The sequence below is a fragment of the Rhinatrema bivittatum genome, chromosome 8 (assembly GCF_901001135.1).
Source record: "Rhinatrema bivittatum chromosome 8, aRhiBiv1.1, whole genome shotgun sequence".
Classification (NCBI taxonomy): domain Eukaryota; kingdom Metazoa; phylum Chordata; class Amphibia; order Gymnophiona; family Rhinatrematidae; genus Rhinatrema; species Rhinatrema bivittatum.
In genome coordinates, this window is record NC_042622.1 from 270777970 (window position 1) to 270800049 (window position 22080).

General features: G+C 47.5%; 1 protein-coding gene across 2 annotated transcripts in view; it reads right to left on the reverse strand.

The window, feature by feature from the left end:
• LOC115096378 (FYN-binding protein 1-like) overlaps positions 1 to 22080 on the reverse strand; it is a 139577-nt gene that overhangs the window by 70156 nt on the left and 47341 nt on the right. For both annotated transcript variants that reach the window (XM_029610885.1, XM_029610884.1), the window contains exons 2-3: positions 15089 to 15815; positions 6713 to 6824 (exon numbers count right to left, since the gene is read on the reverse strand). In XM_029610885.1, the coding sequence (XP_029466745.1) occupies positions 6713 to 6824; positions 15089 to 15815 (839 nt within the window). The remainder of the gene's footprint in view (positions 1 to 6712; positions 6825 to 15088; positions 15816 to 22080) is intronic.

Sequence of the window (22080 nt, forward strand, 5' to 3'; positions counted from 1 at the left end):
ATTTCTCATGACTGAAACAACTTAAAAATCCAAACAATTACTTTCAGCCAGGGCTTTCTGTTCGTGTTCAATGTTGACCACTTGTCTGGAGTCGTCACCACTCTGCTTTGAAGCGACGAGTTTGGAGGGGAAAAAAAAGGAATAGGAACCGAGAGGTGTGCACTTGAATTTTGGCCATTCAAACCAGCAAGCAACTGGTCCAGGTTTTCCCTAGCTCACAAAATTCCAGCCAAACCCCAAATCGAATCAACTGCACAATGTGACCCTATCTAGGGATCTATTGAACAGATCACACAGCGGACCCGCCAGCACATCTCTGAGCTCCCTCAGTGTCCTGGGATGAACCTCATCAGGCCCCATGGCTTTGTCCACTTTCAGTTTCCTCAGCTCTTCAAAGAAGGTTGGGGTATTTTTGCATCTTGAGCCAACTTTATACATGGGCAAATAATAAGCCTTAGAAACAGGGGGTATTACATTTTCAGGAATCTTCAGAACCTCAAAAAGAGATGACCTCAGCATTTCAATGGGAGATAACATGTTTTTCTTCGGAAAGTTGATAAACCGAGGATTATGTCGCCTAATGACATTCTTTAAATTCCTAATTTTATTTATCAAATGAAGATGATCACAGATTCCTGAAGCACTGTGGTTTTACTATCCAACAATTAGACCTTTTGAGAGACAGCTTCAGACTACTCTCGAAAATGTTTCAGTTTTAATGTCAATCCCTGTTGTTGGTCCAGAAACTGACCCACTTGCAGAAAGAGCTTAGATAATGCTTCCCAAATTACATCCAGCATCACAATCTGTGGTTTAGGATGCGAAAAACATTGTACCTCTTCTGAAGAAACCAACTCGCCAACTTGGCCAGAGGAAGAAGCAGGAATGATAGCGGAACGGCTCAATACAGCCTCCATCTTCCCAGAAGCCACCATAACTTCAGCATCTGACAACAATGGCTCTGGTACTACCAGAACATTCTTGGAGCACAACGTGTTGTCATCCAGGAACCACCTTTGCAAGTGGAACACTTGCAAAGGTGGAACACTGGCTGGAGAGGGATCTGATGCTGCTCTGGGGAGAGTGACACCTCCAGGTCTAGGAGAGGAACAGATGAACCTACAACCTGTTTACATTCCAATGACCTGCCACCGGAGAGAAACACAGGGTCCACTGGAGGGAGAAGATGCCAATCCATAGACTTGTGGGTTTCACGCCCGAGTTGTTCAGGTAGACATGGGCCTTACTCTTCCCTCATACTCATTGAAAAAGTAAGTAATGTGCAAGAAAACTGCTTATAAGGAGAAACGAGGTCAGGATCTCCATATCTCAACATTCAGTGTGCGGCCATCTTGGATCCTCTCCATCCACTGTATTTTTTTTTAATTTTCCTAATTTGTTATGCAAAAGAAGTAGCAATAATAAAAGTGGCTGACAGACACTTGATAATCACGTGGAGGACCATATTAAAAAACATTTGGAAATATAACTCAAAGGTTATCCGTCTAAATCGCAAATTTGACATATTCAGGCACTTATTCAGCTAAATTATAGCTGATAAAAAAAAGGGCATTCTAGGGAGGGGTTGAGCTATCTGGGTAACCTAGCCAAATATCAGATATATATGGTTAGGTTAGCCAGATAAATTTAGGCCTGCTCCAGAGCTAGTCTACCCATGTAAAAGGGCCTGTGACCCAATCCCCAACAAGGCAACAAAATTTCTTCTGGCCCTAATGGGACATGCATTCTCCCACTTCCCAACCCCAACTAAATACAAGAAATGGGATCCCCACTCCCCCCACACCTGCCCATTCATAAAAATATAAATCGTTATCTGGTCGCTGCCCCCTCCCGACTCACCTACCAGCAGGCCATAGAGCCTATTATGCCTCTGCCCCCTCCTCCAACTCCCCTGATATCCCTGCCGGGAGCGACCTACCCGTTTCCCCTGCTCCCAGGGCTTCCAGCACAGAAGAGTAAGATACAGGGGGTAGTCTACGCTTCCAGCAGTGCCGTTTACCCGGGTATATTTTGAAGATATCCGGATAAGTAGCAAGTTATCCAGCCACACAAGACCGACTAACTTAAAAACCTAAACGGTTATATTCAAACACAGCTAGTTAGGTTTTTAAGTTAGCCAGCTACATGTAGCCACTGGTGGATACCTTTAAGTGGGTATATCCAGCTGAATATACGGAACAAATTATCCAACTAACTTTAGCCCGACAACTTGTCTTCTACCTCCAGATTTCTGGGCTTTCTTACCGTAGAATTTACTTCTTATTGCCTGCCATTCCACACTTACAGCTCCAAGGCCGTTTCTTTGTTAACCACGTTTGCCATTTAACTTGAGAAACATCGGGTGAAGGTGGAGGGAGAGTTTCCCCCTCAGAATTCACACGTACACCCTCTGCATCAATTCTTGTCAGTCTGTCAGATTTCTGAAAAATTCGACTCAGTAGGGTAGAGACAGACGAGGGCATTTAATTAAAAAAAAAGTTAAATGTAAGAACATAAGTTGTACTATGCTAGGTCAGACCCAAAGGTCCACTGAACCCAGCATCCTGGGTCAGGTGAAATCTGGAAGTCCATTACTTATTGCCTAATCCCAGAACTAAGGGATGGCAATTCCCAAACCTGCCTGACTAATTATTATTAACGGATCTGTCCTCCAGGAACAGTCCAAATTTTATATTTTTTTAGAACCCTGCTATACCATTAACCTTGACTGCCTCTTCTGGCAACATATTCCACAACTTTAATTATGCGTCGACTGAAAAAAAATACTTTCTTAAATTTTGTTCTAAATGTGTTACCAGTTAGTTTTACGGCATGGCCCCCCCCTTAGTCCTAGTACTATTTGAAAGGGTAAAAAATCATTCCCTATAAACTTTTCTTATGCTACCCATGGTTTTATAAACCTCTATCAAAACCCCTCTGGGGTATATCTTCTCCAAGCTGAAGAGTCCTAACCTGTGTAGCCTCTCATCATAGGGATCCATTCCAGCCCCTTTATCATTTCTATTGCCCTTCTCTAGTTCTTGAAATGAAGGACCGGACCTCCACGCAGTACTTACGGTGCGGCCGCACCACGGAGCGATAATTAGCTGCTCTGTGGGGACACATTTTCTAGAAGCTGGGCCTAGCCAGCTAATACCCAAAGACAGCTGGCTAGAATCTTTCCAAAACCTCCTCCTCAGAGACATTTCCACATTACGTGGGCTCTCATGGATCCCAGGGTGGCACACGGATATCTAGAAGTCTGGGGAGTGATTTTATTTGTCATGTGATCTCATCTGACCTATCGTAGCGTTTCATCCCCAAGGGCCACTTTAGGATTCAAAGGGGTTCTAAATCCCTGGTTAAGGGGGGTGGGCACTGAAGGGAGGGGGGTATCCGGGGGCTCATCCCATGGCCTTCTTTTGCTAGTGGAGCAGATCCATCTGGGGGTGGGTGGGGCAGGGCGATATTCCCATATGCAGCAGCCTGGGCCCTCCATGGCTTCCACCCTGGCTGAATGGATGGAGCCGGGGGTGAACAGATCAGAGGAGGAGGGGCTAAGACGCAGGCAGAGCTCAAGCCGGCCTGGGTCAAATGCTAAGCACGGACCAGTGGCCAAATTTAAAGAAAGCCATTTGGAGGAACGGCTGTAGAACTTACACAGGTCCCTGTGGACTGAAGGGAGAGGACGTTTTGTTGCTGAAAGTGATGCAGGTCCTCTCGCTGGCTTTGCTGCGTCATCCCCGGATCTCACGTTGGTAGGCAGCACATTGATTGCTTTTCCTTCTAAAACCCTGCACTTTTCATTCTTTGATGCTGCCAAATAAAACTCATCATGGGGCAGGTTTAAGTTTCAGGCCAATAAATAGTTTTGAAACAGCACAACGTTTGGCCGAGGACTGAATTTCCTGCAACTTTTGGAAGGGGGGGAAAAAAAAAACCCTTGCTGAGAAAAAGAGACTGCGCTCACAAACGTTTCCATAGAAAAGCACCGTAGTACTTCTGATCTGTTCTTAAACCGAGCACTTTTGGGGAACACATCCTCACTGCACTTTTGTTTGCATAAATTCTTTACAGGTGGTTTGTTTTCCCTTATAGATTTTGCAGGAAATTAAACCCTTGGGTAAAAGATGCGCTATTTCAAAACTGGGCAAGCACCCTCTAGGGATGTGCATTCGTTTCATACATTTCCCATTACATGTCAATTAGATGTGCATTCGTTTCATATGTTTCATATTACATGCTTGTATAGGAAACGGATGAAACGAATGCACATCCCTAGCACCCTGGCCTACAGGCTTTCGGCACCTCTTTGCCCTAATTTAGCCAGAAACTTAAATCTGGCTTCAGAAGTCGTGCCCTGATGATAGGCAGGACCTCAGCTTTGGGACCTGCTCCCCACAATTCGCCTCTTTACCTGCTGCATGTTTTTTTGGTAAAGGGAGAACCATGATCAACCTCTGAGATCAGGGGAAGACATTGGAGAAGGTGAGGCCTGCACTTGCTAAAACGAAAGGTTGTACAAGGTGCAAAGGTTGCTGGGAGGGGGGGGGGGGGGAGTGACGAGCACCCTAGCAGAGAGCAGAGAGAGAGAGAGAGAGACAAGTAGGGGGCGGCTCCTGTCCCCTCTGGAGGCCAGTTCTGCAGCGGGAACCACATTCTCCTGGTCCCTCTGCTGGGAGGGACTCTTTGGCCCGGCCCACAAGGATTGCAGTGCCGGGGGAGGGGGTGGGCTGAGGATGAAGGGGTAACAGGCCAGCGGCCATCATGGGGGCAGGTTAAACCTAAAGGGATGCACCAAAGAGGCAGAGCCTTTTGTGGGCCACAAGGGAACCTTGAGAGGGGAATGTTTTTTGTTTTAGTTAATGTGATGTGGCCTGGTTTTCCCCCTGGTGAGAGCAGGGAGGTGGCTGGGTCTGCATTAGCCTTTTGTATGTTGCATTTGATGTATTTTATTGCTTTTTATGATGTAAACCGCTCCGGGTCCCTTTTTGGGAGGAAAAGGGTGGTATATAAGTATAACTTTAAAAAAAAAAAAAGTAAGGGTGCAAGAAGCTTCCGGCTCCCTAGACAGAGGTTGAGACACACTTAACGGTCAGGCAGACTGAGTAATGGATTGCGGTTGCATTGCAGAGCAGTTTCCTTCAGCGAGGTGAAGAAATAAATCAAAAAAGAGGAATGCAGTGTAATTATGAGGAACATGGGCAATCTGCCTGGAAACGCGAGAGCAGCAGCAGCAAACTCCCGGGCGCACCAGCAAACCAGCCAGTAGCAACCATAATCTAATTGTGAGCCACTTCAGTGAGCAGCCACCGCAATGCAAGCCGTCGTACCCGTCGTGAAATTAATAGCGACTGGGAGGAAGGGCCACGTGTGATGACTGAGGTGTGGCAAGGACCCCCCCTCCCCCCCCAGGTGTGCCTCTTGGGGATCTCTAGCAGGCCAGCGGCATCGGGACACAGAGCAAATGATGGCTATAATGGGTTTGCGGGTACTGGAAACACGGCCTCTCTACCCCCTGCTCCTGGCTTGCGGGCGCTCGGAGTATATTATTGTGGGTTTATATAACTGATAACTGGTATCTCGGCCATCTCACATTAAGCATGTTTGTCTGGCATAGTTGTGTGATTATTAGGGCTTCCACTAGAACGCAAGCTCCACAGAGCAGGACCTGTCTGTTATGGGTATCTGTACAGTGCTGTGTGTCCAGTCCTGCTGTTAACTCCATTCCCGCACCCATCTGTTGACTGAAAATAGCTCTAGAGTAGTGCCCTTCAGTTCACCAGGGCAGTTATTGACCTCCTGAGAACCCACTGGCTATGCGGACCACACTACGGGCTTTCTGCCAACATGTACAATATAAAATTGAGAGGGGGTCGCAGCCGTGCTGGCTGTAGGGTGACACCCCCCCTCCCCCGCCCCCCCCGGGCAGGAATAGCCTGGAATAAATAAATCCTGCAATTTAAAATATGGGATCAAATTATTTTTGTTCATCAAAACTGGTGAATAGCCTTCTGCCGGAAAGTTTTCCAAGTCCTTACACTGGGTGACTTCAGCCTTTGGAAAAGCTGCTGCAAGCCATTGGTGACCCAGTACACCCTCACCCAGGATATGATCCTCCCCATCTCTACCTGCTGCACTAACAAAGCCTACACCACCCCCCTCATATGACGGATAATATTATGGTGGTTATCCTGTAACAGCACAAACAAGTCCGGAAATATTTGGATATGATGGAGACCTGTGAACTGATTTATAAGACGTTGAAAAGGACCCTGCTGGTAGTTTGACTGGTGAAACCTATAGGTAATAAGAAAATATCTAAAACATATCTTCTGCAACAGTGGGAGAACAAGCTACAGTTGAGGGAATATTCAATAGCTGCCGCTTCTTGGCAGGTGCACAGAGCTGGCATCCTCTCGATCGGAAGGTTGCTGGCTCTAGTCCCTCACGATAGGACCGTACAGCTAACATGGACCTGCCACGCTCGCTGAATAATGCAAATATATTGGTCCTCAAGGAATGGAATATTGACCACGACTGACCCCCCACTGACAGGCATTGATCACAGACATAGGAATCATATCCAAGCACGGGTATTGCTAACCATCAGAGAACCTGTGACTTTAACACCATCACCAGAGGAATGGAGCCGGACTGTCCCTATGGGAATCGGCAGACGGAGAATAAATAGTCAGAACTGGGCCCTTACCTTGGTGAAGAGTTAGCAGGCTGAGGAAGCCCAGGAGGAAATACAGGCTTGGGGCCCAGGTGAGCCCAAGAGTGTAACGGGGACAATGCAGGAATCTTCTGTTTCAACCGATCTAAATCAGCAAAGAAAAGGAAGGCTTTAAAGTGGTCGTTGCTTATTACCAAATGTAGGTCTTTCTATTTCTTAAGCCTGCTGCACAATTTACTAACAAAAGGTGGTGGTTTCATATATTTCAAAGGTAAAACCATCCAGGTCAAAACCTTCTTTTTATTTTTTAATCATAAACACACCATCCAACCTCCCCTGTATTCATTTTTGTTGTGCTCGAATGTGTATAAATTCACCTAATTTAATGCTTCATTAATTTCATGGCTACCGTCACGCCTACATGTACATGGAGCCAACTAAGGCTTCTTAAATGAATGGACCCAAAAAACAAATCGGTAACCGATCCAGTGAACTGTGTAGCAGTGACGACAATGAGAATCGGATAAAAGAAAGCCCTTTATTAAAACGCCCGACTCTGGCCGAGTTTCGCTCTTTTTGCACAGAGCTGCCTCAGGGGCAATTCATTCAAGCAGGACTTGGAAAAGTCAATATCGTATTGATTATCCTACAGCACGGATGATTTCACTCCAAAGCAGTTAGACTTTCATTTGTTCACGTAGCGATGCTGTGTAGTGTCAGCAATGGAATTGAATGCATTCGATATATATTGAATCCACATAACGAGCAGTTATAATCAATACGATATTGACTTTTCCAAGTCCTGCTTGAATGAATTGCCCCTGAGGCAGCTCTGTGCAAAAAGAGCGAAACTCGGCCAGAGTCGGGCGTTTTAATAAAGGGCTTTCTTTTATCCGATTCTAATTGTCGTCACTTCTTAAATGAATGGCCATCGCCGCCGCAAAGAACTTAGCTTTGTTGAAAAATTCTTAGACTCTGTGCGTATGAGAACCCCCTTCTTTCTTTAGCCACACCATTACCAAAAAAAAAAAAAAAAAATCCCTTACACGCCCCATTTATGGCCGGAGGAGAATCTGCTGGGCAGAAGGGGGGGAGGGGCAGGGGTTGGCCAGTATATGTGCACTTATATCTCTGTGTTGATTTGAACTACAAAATTTGGGAAAGTTTTTTTTAAATAAATCTCTAAAATTATCTTCTATGCTTCCGCTAATGAGTCTTGACCAATTCCCGCGCCCGCCACGTATTTTGCCAAGCATGTTTTTCTAAACCCAAACTGGGTGTGAGAATTCAATATCTGCATAATAACGCGTGCATTTTTATTTATTTTTTTATTTTCACTTGCTTTTACAATATTGCACTGAAAGTGCAGGGGATCAGCCTGGCCGGAGCATAAATATTTAGTGCCCTGGGGTCAGGGCCCCCGACCTTGCTAATACATCTTGAATGGCGCAGCTCTGCACACTGAGCACGACAACCCAGACTTTATAACTTTTCTATCAATCTTTTTTTTTTTTACTTTTTTTTATATACTTTGTTAATTTTTGTAAACTTGTATGCAGACAATGCAGGCATTTGAGTGCTGTCATGCAGAGTAAAAATTATTTTCCCAACTTTTGAGTTTTGGGCTACCTTTGGCCCAGATTGGGTGACCCAACACTGGGCTGGAAAAAAAAAATGCTTGGCAGCTGGCAACACTGCCGGGGGGTCCCGGATTCCTTGCGGGAAGCGATACCTTTCGTGAGATCACCAGGAAAACTATTCACACACTTCTGAGGTCACATAGACAGGTCCTGCCATTAAATACAGTGGATAAAGCCAGTCAGGCGATGGCAGAACGTCCCAGGTGAAAGCCACTACTCTGGTGCAGAGCAATGCCACGCTGGAACCATGAAGGCACGCCGCCTTTCAATTGGGACGTAAAACCTGCTGCTGGTTAAAAGGGTTTATTTATTTAGGGCTGCCCCGCTGTGTGGCACCCCCTCTGCAGCCTCTCCAAAATATGGGATATTATATTATTTAATCATCGTTCCCCACATTGAGCTGTCAGAAATGCAGGATATAAATACAGTTTGATTGATTGAGGATTATGTTTCTTTTTTTTTTTTTATTCCTCCCCAAGCTGGAAAATGCATTTTTTGTTGAAAAAAGTCTCTAAGTCACTAGTGGAGGTGAATTGTCCCCTGGGGGAATAAGACCAACCACCCAAGAAGGGGAAGATTAGAAACACGCGAGTCAAAAGAAGACAAGGGGGGGCCCTTGTGGGAGTTGAGGAAAAAAATGGAGTCATTTTACGTTTAAAGGTATCGCTCATGCAATATAGAAAAGTGAATGTTGGGTGTTTTTCAGTGCAAGTAAGTGCTTGCAGCTAATTGACGTTTGGATTGCACAACCTCATGACCCACATAATCCAGCTCTATAATACTGCCGTAAAGTGAAGCAGCAGGAAATGGAATGTGCATTTTTTTTATTTGGTTACTTTTATGTGCAGACATTAAATTTATGTGCATAAAATCGTATTTATATGCACGAAAATCTACTTAAAGCTTGACTGCATTTTACATGCATAACAAAACTAAATTAAAAAATGTAACAAAAAAAAACCCCACTAGTAGGAAAAAGAAAAATAATTAAAATTGTATCCCCTGCACATCCCTATAAAAATAGCACTCTCCCTTCTGAAGACCTGAGGTTGGTTCGGAGGAGAGTGCATTGTCTGCTGGAAGGGATGAGCAAAGCTGTAGAGAGCCCGTGGCAGGAAGCAGTTAATCATGGCGAGGCCAGTAGTTCTGAAGGGGTGAAAACTTTCAAACAGGCGTACATATACATGTGGCACATATATGGGCACGTGGCAATTTGCTATCCTGAGCGCACATTTTATAAAATAACCCTGGTACGTATACTTGTGCTCCCAGCTTTAAGCTTGTGCCCACACACCAGCGTAAGTCAGCTTCGGGCTACGCAAGTGGCAGAATTTTATAACAGATGCACGTCCAGCCCCCGACCAGCTTCACCAGTTCTTCTCCAGTTTGCCCATTCTAGAGCTGGGTCCTCCAAACCCCTGGTTCTTTTAGTCTGCACTCCGCTCCGTTAACCCAGACCCCTCAAACACTTCAGAGATGCCTGAAAATAAATTAAGAGCATAAGAACATGCTATACTGGGTCAGACCAAGGGTCCATCAAGCCCAGCATCCTGTTTCCAACAGAGGTCAAACCAGGCCATAAGAACCTGGCAAGTACCCAAACATTAGATAGATCACAAGCTACTGTCCCTTACTGATTACCATGATAGCAGTTTATGGATTTATCCTCTAGGAACCTATCCAAACCTTTTTTAAACCCAGTTACACTAACTGCTGTAACCACATCCTCTGGCAATGAATTCCAGAGCTTAACTATGCGCTGAGACTTACACTTCCTCCAGAGCAGAAGTAAATTTGTGCTCAGCTACACCTGGGTGCGCATCCAGGTGTGCAGCTATTTGTGCACAATGGGGCAGATTTTCAAAGGGATACGCACCTAAGAATAGCGTGTAACCCCTGAAAAGCTGCCCCCTTCCACGCCCTGTGCGCGCTGAGCCTATCTTCCATAGGCTCGGCGGCGCGTACAAGCCCCGGGACGTGTGTAAGTCTTGGGGCTTTCCTGGGGGAGCGTGTCGGGGGCGTGTCGCGGCCGGCACGTCATCGGGGGCGTTCCGTGGGTGGGGGCCGCGAGCGTGATTCCGGCCCAGGGGCGTGGCCGCGGCCTCCGGACCAGCCCCCGGACTGGAACATGGTGCGCTGGCAGCCGGCCGGGCACGCGCAAGTTACGCCTGCCCCGGGCAGGTGTAACTTGTAAAATAAAGGTAGGGGGGGAATTAGTTAGGGCTGGGGGTGGGTTAGATAGGGGAAGGGAGGGGAAGGTGGGGGGTGCCGGAAGGAAAGTTCCCTCCGAGGCCGATTTCGGAGCGGCCTCGGAGGGAATGGAGGATGGCTGCGCGGCTCGGCGCGCGCAGGCTGTCGATTTTGCGCAGCCTTGCACAGGCCGACCATGTATTTTATAAAATCGGGAGTAGATTTGTTGCGCGAACAAATCTACTCCCGCGCACACCTTTTAAATCTAGCCCAATATCTCTTGGCCCCGCCCTGGGACGCTCATGCCGACCACATTCCACCCCTTTTCTTCCTGATGTGAGATGGTGACGCATATGCACGCATATGGGTGGCTTATAAAAGTGAGTGGACAGTTAAGTTTGATCATTACCCATGCAATAAACGTTCCGTTTGTCAGCAACCTTTTTCAGGGGACCCCCTTACCTTTTTGTGACAAAGGAATGTTTTTCACTTGCGTTCTTTGACTGGCTGTGGTTCTGTGGGAGTTATTTACTGCAGCCTTTTACTACATAGAGGTAAAACACGATGGTGCTTGCGTGATGCATGACAGAACATGGCAGCGCAATAAATCGTGGACGCACCGAAGCTCCATTAGTGCACTACATAGTTTTTCTGATCTCACTTTTGCAGTAGTAGAGCAACCCAAACCCTCACCACAGGGAGGGGATTTTTTTTTTTATAAAATTTTATTGCAAAAGGAGCAAAAGTGGATTTATTATTTTGGCACTGTGGAACCAGAAGGACTGAATAAGGAAATTGACTGGTTGGGCTTTCAGGATTGATAGGGTGGCTTTTAGACTTGGGGCCAGATCTTAACAAGGTTACGCGCGCCGGGCCTAAAGCCCCGGGATGCTTGTAAAGGGGCGGGGTGGTCCGGGAGCGGGACCAGAGGCCTCTGACAGTGCGGCCATTTGCTGCTGGGTTGGAGGATCGTGTGCCGGCAGGCGCATAAGATAAGACAAAGGTCGGGGGGGAGTGTTAGAGTAGGGCTGGGAGGGGGAGGTTAAGGGAAGGGGTGGGAAGGTCAGGCTAGGGGGAAAGGGAAGTTCCCTTACACACCGCTCCGATTTTGGAGGGGCCTGGGAGGGAACGGGGGGAGGCAGCGCGGCTCGGCACCTGCAAGGTGCACAATTGTGCAGCCCCTTGTGTGCGCCGACCCCCGATTTTATAACCTGCGCGCGCACCTTTTAAAATCTACCCCCTTCGTCTTGCTGATGGACATATTTTCTCTATATGACATCATTTCCTTTATTTGGGTAGTTAAGTGTTATTAGCCCTTTAAACAGGAAGGGATTTCCTTTTGCTGAGAACACGTCCGCCATTTTCAGTTTAAGTGTCCAATGGCGTGTGTGTGTGTGTGTGTGTGTGTGTGTGTGTGTGTGTGTGTGGCTTATATATGTTTTTTCTTGAATTATATGTCTATATTATCTGAAGCTTGATTTTATGTTTTGTTTTATTTTTAGATGATAATATAAAACCCCTGAAGAAGGCGTTGTTTGCCGAAACATGGACTGTGTTGGGTTTTTCCAATACATAGAAAATGGTATACAGTGTCTCAGTTATTTTTCTGATTAGCATTACAATTTAAGTAGAATAAAATAAAAGAATTGTGTAATTTTGGTAAACTTGTGCTTTGCGGTACATGATTTAAATCCATGGTGTAGATGTAACGGATACTGCCCGAGGGGAGACAGTGGATTAACCTCAATGCACCGGCTTTTCTGATACTGCTCTCCTCATTTCCGACCGAATTTTAAAAGCCCGGCACACATAAAAATCAATACTTACGCGTGTGGTCGGGCCCTGTGCGCGTCGCGTACGTTTTCAAAAGGGCCTGACCACGCGCATAAGTGCCGATACGCGCACAAGTGCCGGGCCCTGGTCTGGGCAGGGAGGGGCAGGACAGAGGTGGCCAAGATAGCGGCCATTAGCCGCTGTCCCGAGGAGGCAAGCGCCAGCGGCCGGCGCACGTAAATTACTTCTGAGGAAAGGCAGGTTAGGTTTAATTGGAGTGGACTGGGAGGGAACTGGGGAAGGCTCAATAGCGTCGCTGCACGAACTTTACGAAACCTCACTCCGCCTTCTGCATGCGGATTATAAAACCTGGCACACACGTGCGCGCGGCCAACGGATTTTATAACATGCACATGCTAGCGAGCGCACGTTATAAAATGGGCACATCCATGTGCCCGTGCCGGGAACCGCGCGCACATGGACACGCACGCATCTTTTAAAATTGACCCCTTTGTTTTTTAGTTATCATACGTATTGTCTTGAGAAGGATTTCTTATTGTCTTATATTTTGTATTCCCTCTCTTTTGTGATTTTGGGACAGATACATTCCTTTCATCTCACTCCTCCCTGTCCCTCTCACCCAGGTTATTCCTATCATCTCTTGATTCCACCGTGCCCTTCAGCCCCTTCCTACCTCCCATCTTATACACTTACTCATGCCACCCAATCGCCAAATCCCCCCTGGTTCTCTACAAACCTCTGCTCAGTCTCAAGTCTCCTTGTCCCCCTCACTCATTTTCCAAGCTTCCACTCTCCCACCCACTCTTAGAGTCCCTGCTCCCCTCCATTCCCAATGTTGAAATCCCGGCCCTCTTGCCCCCGACTCTACCAAATCCCCATTCTTCTCAACCCTGCCCCTGCTCCCACCCAAAGCCCAGTCCCCTTCTTCTCCACCCAATAATCTCTGAGTCTCCACTCCCCACGAAATCTCCACTCCTAGAAGCCAACTTCCAAAATATTTTGGGGGGTGCTAAACTCAATAACAATTACCCACAGAACTAGCACCTTTGACCCCAATCCATGAGTCCTTGCCTCTCTCCCTCCTCCCCCCATCCTCCCACGCTCCTCTTCTTGTTCCGCATCTCTCCCCCTTAGTTCCTGGGCCCTGCGGGACCTCTAACCAGTTCCCAGCTGTTTCTGCACCTCTTTTCTTCCCCCCCCCATCTAATGCCTGCCCAGTTCAAGCAGCAGTACAGGCAGTGAGTGAGGGTAAGAAAATAGACCTGGGCTAGGCAGCGGGAGGAGCAGCTAGGGCCTGGTTACAGATCCTGAAGGGTAATCAAAGGGAAGGGAGTCAGGAGCAGGGAGGGGAGAGCATAGCATGGCTGCTCCGAAGGGACCTCTGCTTTTCACATGCCGGGACCATCTCCACATTATAGCGACTCTGCCGCTGCTTCCCTCCTGCCTACCTCAGCGCCAACTGCTGCAGACAGGGAAAGGACCACTAGCACAGGTCAGCACTGCTCACCCCCCTCCTCCGTCGCCCTTCTCGCCTGCTCCCTTCATGGGCAATGTTTAATAGCATAGATCATCAATTTCCTGCCTGTTGAGTTAGTCTCGTGGTAATACCTCAGGAAGGCAGGAAGTTGAACTGTGCAGTTAAGCACCACCCACTCTTCCTGCCAGTGGAGGAGAGGGAGTGGGAGAGGAAAGGGATAAGCCAGCTCCATGCAGTGTCTGCCACAGGATGAAAAGAAGAGAAGCTGGCGTGATGAGCAGAAGCCACTCGTGACACTGTCGACCCTGTGACTGTGATGTGGTTGGCACCACCTAGTGAGTGAGCTCGCTAAGCCCACACCAGCAGCCGGCGAAGAAGTCCATAGGCAGGACCAGCTGGAGCTTCGCCTACACCAGCCACCTCTCCCGCAGGTTGAGTCCTTGGGTTTTGGCGGCCGGCAGGTTGGGCTTTGTGACTATCCAGAGTGAGAATGTGTTCTGAGCAAGGGCCGCCAACCCACCGATACCACACATACATTCACAGACAAACACACAGACACACACACGTGCTCCCCGCCCCCAATCCACCGCCACCACACATACATTCACAGACAAACACACACACACACACACACACGTGCTTCCCGCCCCCAACCCACCGATACCACACATACATTCACAGACAGACACACACACACACACATACACGTGCTCCCCGCCCCCAACCCACCACCCCCACACATACATTCACAGACACACATGTGCTCCCCAACCCACCGATACCACACATACATTCATAGACAACATACATTCATAGACAAACACACAGACACACACACGTGCTCCCCACTCCCAATCCACCGCCACCACACGTACATTCACAGACAGACACACACACACACGTGCTCCCCACCCCCAACCCACCGCCACCACACGTACATTCACAGACAGACACACACACACACGTGCTCCCCACCCCCAACCCACCGCCACCACATATGCATTCACACACACACACACACACTTTTCCACAACTAGGATTCCTCTATGCTTATCCCAAGAAATATTTTCTGATGTTGCTCCTAAGTCTACCCCCTTGGAGATTCTTGTGCTAGAGCATTCTTCCTTGGGCATTTATACACTGAGGTATTCAAATGTCTCTATCACATGGAAGGGCTGAGGCTGTCTGGAATGAGAATGCAAAGTCCACAAGGTAATATAATAAACTATAGTGCCCATATCAGAGCTGGCTCGTGATCCAGTCCTGGGCCACTTGCAGTCATTCCTTTCTAGGGCGATTAATACAAACCTGAATTGTTTCCATTTGCACAAGACCTTTCTGTTTTAGCGACGGGTGACTTCCTGAACTTATCTAGATTTACTGAAGGGGGACGACGAGGTTTCTCTGGCCGGGGCCCCAGTACTTTTTCACTGGGTAAGGGTTTCCTCTTAGGAATATTTAAACTGCTTTCCGATGCACTCTTCTGCGGCACAGCAAGTGATGGCACTTTGGCAGGGACTGTCGCAGCTGCTCTAGTGGTCCCTTGACTTTGTGCAAACTTCTCCATCAGGCTCTGTTGGATCTCAGCAGCCTTACTCCTCTGGGGAACATCGGAAACGAAGGTGCCAGTTTTACTCCTCCCGTCAGGGAAGACCTTCCTTGCTCCAGGTTTCTGAAGGGTGGAGCATGGGCTGGTGTCTGACGAGGACGTTGACCCCCTGGTCTCACACTTAGCCACTTCTCCTTGGATCTTGGAGTTGAGATGATCCTGCACTCGAGCTTGAGGAGCCGGCGATGAAAGAGGACCATGCGCCAGATCCATCCTCTTGGGCACTTGTGGTTTGGTCGGCAAGACGCTCACAGAGCCGTCCTTCTTCACCAGCTGGTTGGCGACAAAGCCGTGTCTTTGCTTCATGGCTGCCGAAAACACCGACTGGCCTCCTGGGGATGGAGGTTTACAACCTCTACTTCCTTCTGAGTCTTGCTGGCTCACATGGAACCTTGCCCTTAAATTTTTAAAATTCTCCTTCTCTTCCTGCAAATGAACACAGAGAATTACATAATTACAACAAATAAGAACATAAGAATATGCCACGCTGGGTCCATCAAGCCCAGCATCCTGTTTCCAACAGTGGCCAATCCAGGCCATAAGAACCTGGCAAGTACCCAAAAACTAAGTCTATTCCATGTTACCATTGCTAGTATTAGCAGTGGCTATTTTCTAAGTCAACTTAATTAATAGCAGGTAATGGACTTCTCCTCCAAGAACTTATCCAATTCTTTTTTAAACACAGCTATACTAACTGCACTAACCACATCCTCTGGCAACAAATGCCAGAGTTTAATTGTGCACTGAGTGAAAAAGAACTTTCTCTGATTAGTTTTAAATGTGCCACATGCTAACTTCAAGGAGTGCCCCCTAGTCTTTCTATTATCCGAAAGAGTAAATAACTGATTCACATCTACCCGTTCTAGACCTCTCATGATTTTAAACATCTCTATCATATCCCCCCTCAGTCGTCTCTTCTCCAAGCTGAAAAGTCCTAACCTCTTTAGTCTTTCCTCATAAGAGAGCTGTTCCATTCCTCTTATCATTTTGGTAGCCCTTCTCTGTACCTTCTCCATCACAATTATATCTTTCTTGAGATGCGGCGACCAGAATTGTACACAGTATTCAAGGTGCGGTCTCACCATGGAACGATACAGAGGCATTATGACATTTTCCGTTTTATTCACCATTCCCTTCCTAATAATTCCCAACATTCTGTTTGCTTTTTTGACACCTTTCCAGAGAGTCAGAGTGATGGAGAAATCCCAGCTAGTTGTAACAGCTGGAAAGTCTGCTCTGTAAAGGAACTACACACGTAGAAATTACCCTGCCAATAAAGTTTCTTGAAGTGAGGAGAATAATGACAATATCTTCCTGCCTTCCTGTAGACTTCTACTAGGGAGCCACCAGAGAGGATCGGCTTGTTGGAAATACAATCTTCATTCCATCTATCCTTCTAGGTTGCAATGTTAACTTTAATTCCCAAGTACTTATCCTGGATGGAAGAAAAAGTTCTGTTTTTCTTGCTAAATTTGTCCTCCTCCCTATGCTTTTGTAACACAAAGGCCGGTGACAGATTTCGTATTTTTTTCCTGCCCTTCGCCCTGTTGTGCTATGGCCCCCTCAGTCCCTCACTCCATCCTAGACAAGCTGCTTTTGGTTGCTCCCTGCTGTGTGCTCTGACCTCACTCCCCCCTCTTCCCTGGGGTAAGGCTCTCACTGGCCTCACCCCTCTCCCCTTTTGTTCTCTGCCCTGGGAGGGGAGGGGCTGAAGCAGCTGATACGGCTCAGAGCAGGGCCTTTGCCTCCTGTGCTGAAGTAGGAGGCGCTGAGTGAGAGTCAGCAGAGCTGGGAGGCAGCAACTCTTTAGCTGGCGCGAAGCTCTCCCCCAGCCCCAGGAGTTTCCCACCTAGGCCCGGGGCTAGTGAGCCTATTGATAAATCCAGGCCTGAAAAGGGCAAGACCATAAAGCGGGCAGGACGATTTTTTCCAAAAGGTTTTGTGTTTCACCCCATGTAATACAGGACTGTGAGAATTGCCCTTCCTTACTGTGGAGGGAAGGGGGTGTTGCCATGGACAGGAAGGTTAATAAGGGAGCTAAATAACGCATGGGGATGTCATTTCCCCCCCACTCTTCCCTATGTGGACCCGACCCACACAAATGTCAGGCGCAAAGTCTGCGGGTATTTTTGTCCCCGCGCACGTTGCAGGTTTAATTCCCAAAGGAAATCTCTGCGGGGCGTTTCCCTTTGAAAGCAGGGCATGCAGGCTGGCGGATACAAGGTGCAAGTAAGAAAAACACCAATCTGAAATGCCAGGTTTACATCTGTACATAGACTGACTTCCCTTTCCAGGTTCTGCTTTAATTTAAACCTTTGCTGTTCCTTTGGGTCCTGCAAACCGTAAGCAGCCTGGGTATCTCCCTGCCTCCCATGTACTTCCTGCTGGGTCCCCTTAGGATTTTTCTGTAATCCAGAAGCAGGGGGAGCCGGCAAATGTTACATCCTCTCTCTCAGGGAGGAAAAAGAGATCCTTTCTGGTTTTGTATTTTGTTTTTTTGTTTTTTAATGGCCACTTCTCGTTTCCCCACCCAGCCTTTCCCACGTGCCCGGCCTCTTCTCCAAAGCCAGTAACTCAGTAGAGACTAAAAGAGGAAGAAAAAGAAGAGAAAGCCACATTAAACAATATCCAGCAATAAAGCAAAACAGCTTTCCATGCAACCTTGCAATGGCAGCTGTGAAAATTTACAGCACAGATAAAGAAAGGCGAATTATAGCAATAGCCATGCAGGCCAAGTAAATAAGAAAAAAAACCAACCCACTGGTCTGTCAATCTCAGTATTTAAAACAATTGTAAAAACTGACGGTGATGTTGAAATCAAGAAATCACTGAAAACATGGCTTTTCCAAAAAGCCCCCCCAGCCAACAGCTAACCCCCTTGTCATCCCCAAGCAGAACCTTAACCCCGCACATGTCCCACAATGAGAACGCTCAACAGTCAACTTAAACGTCAGCGGTTATATTGTTAAGATAAAAAAATAATCACTTTGTTTTGCAAGGTTATAGTTTAAGCTTTACAGGGCCTCACTTGTAATTTTACGATGTCTCAATGTAAAGGTAGTGTGACCTGTCATCACACTATCTCCCTAGATTTTACGTAAACCGACCTGATCCCCTTGGGTGAACGCCGGTATATAAAAGCAAATAAATAAATCCGGTTTCAGAATTAGATTGCTCGCAAAGTAGCAGCCCGAGAGGCCCTCCTGACGCAACTACCTTGTGAACTGAGAATGTGTCATTAGCACAGAAGTCTCTTTTTCAAGTTGATGGTATAACGTTTGAGGGTTTTGGGCATGGGCACAATTATTTTGTGCACTTTTTTTTTTTTTGTATAAATGATAATACACGTAAAATTCATGTCTTTTTTTTTTTTTTTTTTTGGCACTTCAGAGTGGATTACATTCAGGAACTATTGGGGTATCGCCAAAGGGCTCACCATCTAAGAGGCGGATTTGAATTAGGGGATGCAGGAATAAGTTGGGCCTGCACGTGCCGAGCAGATATTAAAAGCCGCCAGGATCCGCGGGTGTGTCCCGCAGCGCGCACAGCTCGAAAGCTTTCAGAAAGGGGCTTGAGCCAGAGATGTGTGCGTAAATACCTGTGCGCCCCGGCGTGCAACGTGGCCCCCATGCCATGGAATGTTACTTCCGCCACGGATGACTAGTAAGTTATGAAAATAAAGAAAACTAGGCAGATCTGTGAGGTTTTAAGGGATGGGGAGAACTGGGAGGAAGGAAGGCTGTTGAACTAGAGGGGGTTTGGAGGACCTCGCTCTTAACTGGGCAAACTGGGGACCAGCTGGAAAAGCTGGCAATGGCATCGGCACGTGCCCCTTTCAAAATCCCCTGGTTTATGCGGCAGATGCGGGATTTGCGCGCAGAGACGCGCACCCACTTTAGGTTCGGCGTACGCGCGTGCGCACGGCCAGGCTATTCTACGACAAGCGAGATGTGTTGTAAAAATGGCCGTCTCCCTGGACCATCTAACAGGATCGTTCATTATTCTGCAATGTGCCGGAATCGCAGCGGCATTATTTAAATTAGGGGAAGGGGAGGAGTGTGGGCGGGGTTTGGGCGGAGTTTCACGTTATCGCCGGCGGCACCGGGGGGAAATAGCGACACCTTTTCCTCGTGGCACCGTGGGGGGCAATAGCGTACGGTGCGGCCGCACCGCAGCGGGGGGGGGGGGGGGGAACCGCACCACCACGATGCGGCCGGCTGCCCACTATCGCCCACCCCAGCCCTTTTTTCCCCGCGACTCATCGTTCTGCCATAAAGGAGTGGCGGTGGGATTCGAACTCTGCTTTCCCTGGGTCGTTGCCTGCTGCTTTCCCACTCAGTAGAGCATCCTTTCTCTTCCAATATTAAGAACCATTGAGAAACCAGCAACAATGTTTTTTGAAAACAGAATTTTTTTTAAATTAATTTACTTGTTCTTTTTGACCGACCATTGTTTTCCTTCCTAGCTCTTTCATTTAGACACGATAAAAGTAAATTTAGACATTACAAAAGTAAAAAGAAAAAGTGAGACAGCCCAGTAAAATTGAAACGGTGACTTCAGAAGTATTCTCTCTCTTCTCACATCCTCATTATACGGAGACGACTGCTAGCACCCGCGCGAATAGGGCTCCGGATCCAAAAGGGCAAGTTCTGTACTGCAGAATCCAACAGTCTGCGCTCTATTTCAGGGGTATAAACCTGCAGTTCTGGAGGGCGGCAAACCAGTCGGGTTTTCAGGCTATTCTTGAGGAATATGCATAAGAGAGATTTTTGCATGCATTGCCTTATAACTCATGCATATTCATTAGGGATAGCCTGAAAACCTGACTGATTTACGACTCATAGTTTGAATCCCCGCGACCAGACTTAGCTGGCTGAGCATCCGGCTAACTCTGAATATCGCAGTTAGCTAGTTAACAGCCGGCTAACTCAACTGCTCCCAGTTACGCCCCTGGAATGCTCCTAACTTATCCAGCTAAATTCCAGCCCCTTCACTTAGAATGTAGCTGGACAACGTCTGCGTTAGCCAGCTAAATGCTTCTGAATATGGGCCTCAGAGGTTTTATAAATCGGTTGAATGAGTATTTATTTTTATTTATTTTTGGTTTTTATATACCGGAAGTTCCTGTATACAATACATATCACTCCGGTTCACATTTAACAGAAATAACTATCGCCGGGGAGGCGGTTTACATGGAACATATCGAATTAATAAACGGATAATATATAATAAAGTACGAAAGAGTATGAAAGGGAACTCCTTCTGTGGTCAAAATAGAGATTCCTTTCTATATATTTTGTTCTATACTCTAAAATACAAATGTCTGGAGAGAGGATTCTATCTAGAATTCGACATAACTAAACCAGACAGTCCTTTGGAAACGTGTTGGTTTTGTTGGGAATTAAGCCTAACCTTTGAATGCCAATTAGTGTGAAGAAAGCTTTAGATCTTGCAAGATGTGTTCATATTAACTGATTGACAAAGTGTCACCCAAGTGAAGGAATGTAGCTAAGAGGGTAACATCCCACATACATTAGCTGGTAAATATGTGCATAAGGACACCACCAGTTCCCTTTTAAAATTATCCCACCAAAACTACCTGTACACATTTACACATCCACACCAATTCTTCCAGTGATGCCTCTGCCGTGGCTCTGTGTCAGCCAGTGGAATTATCGTAAATTTACGGGCAATTTGAATTTTGCGTATGGCAGTGATGATCTTCTGTGGACAACTCTTATTCAGAGAAACTATGACACGTCATATAAACCAAAAAGAATGATTAGCGAAAAGCTGAACGTGCAGGAAGACAAAACGATGTCAGAACCTAATGGTTTGGCCACTGTTGGAAACAGGATTCTTATGTTCTTATTATTGAGGAAATTTCTGAAAATCTACTCTGTGTACTCCAAAAACAGTCCCAAGGGCTGTAAATGATAAACTGCAAACACTCCAATTGTCAATTGACAAACTTAATGAAAAACAGAGATGAATAATGCTGAAATCATTGCGATGGGACAGAGGATGTTGTAGCACGAGGAGCAGGTGGAGATCCTGAATGTGAACGTGTTGCGACCTTGCCCACGGACTCCATCCCGCAGACAGGCTCTTACCTCCGCGGCCCGGTTTGACGCTGCCCCTGTGGCCTGGATGCCGCCATAGGCTTCTTTGTGGCAGGACCTGCCCTTGGACGCCATTGCTCATGACCCTGTGAGGCTGCCGAGGCGCCATCTCCGGTGGCATGAAGCCGCCATGCCAAGGCCAGCCTTGCGAGCTTGCGCCGCCATTGGGACCCTGCTGCCGCCGCCGAAGTCATTCCTGAGCAGCCGGGGAAAGCCGCTGCCGCTGCTGACACCACCCTGTGGCCTGGAGGCCGCTTCCGACACCTGCCTGCTCCTTCCTATGTCTGTGCAGCAGGGACGCTGCTTCCATGGTCCTGCTTCTCTCTGGCCCTCTTCTAGGTGCCGGCGTGCCTCTTCAACCTATTTAAAGGGCCAGCGGCAGGAAGAGCACGTGGCCCCACCGGTTTCCAGTCTCCGCCTACTTCCTGGGTCAGCCCTATAAAAGGGCCCTGCTTCAGTCCATCAGAGCCTTCACATCAGCTCGGATGCCTTGTTCCTGAGCTCCCTCCGTCTGGAGTCGTTTCCTGAGAAGCCATGGTCCTCCATGGTTCCTGAACCGGTTCTGTAGT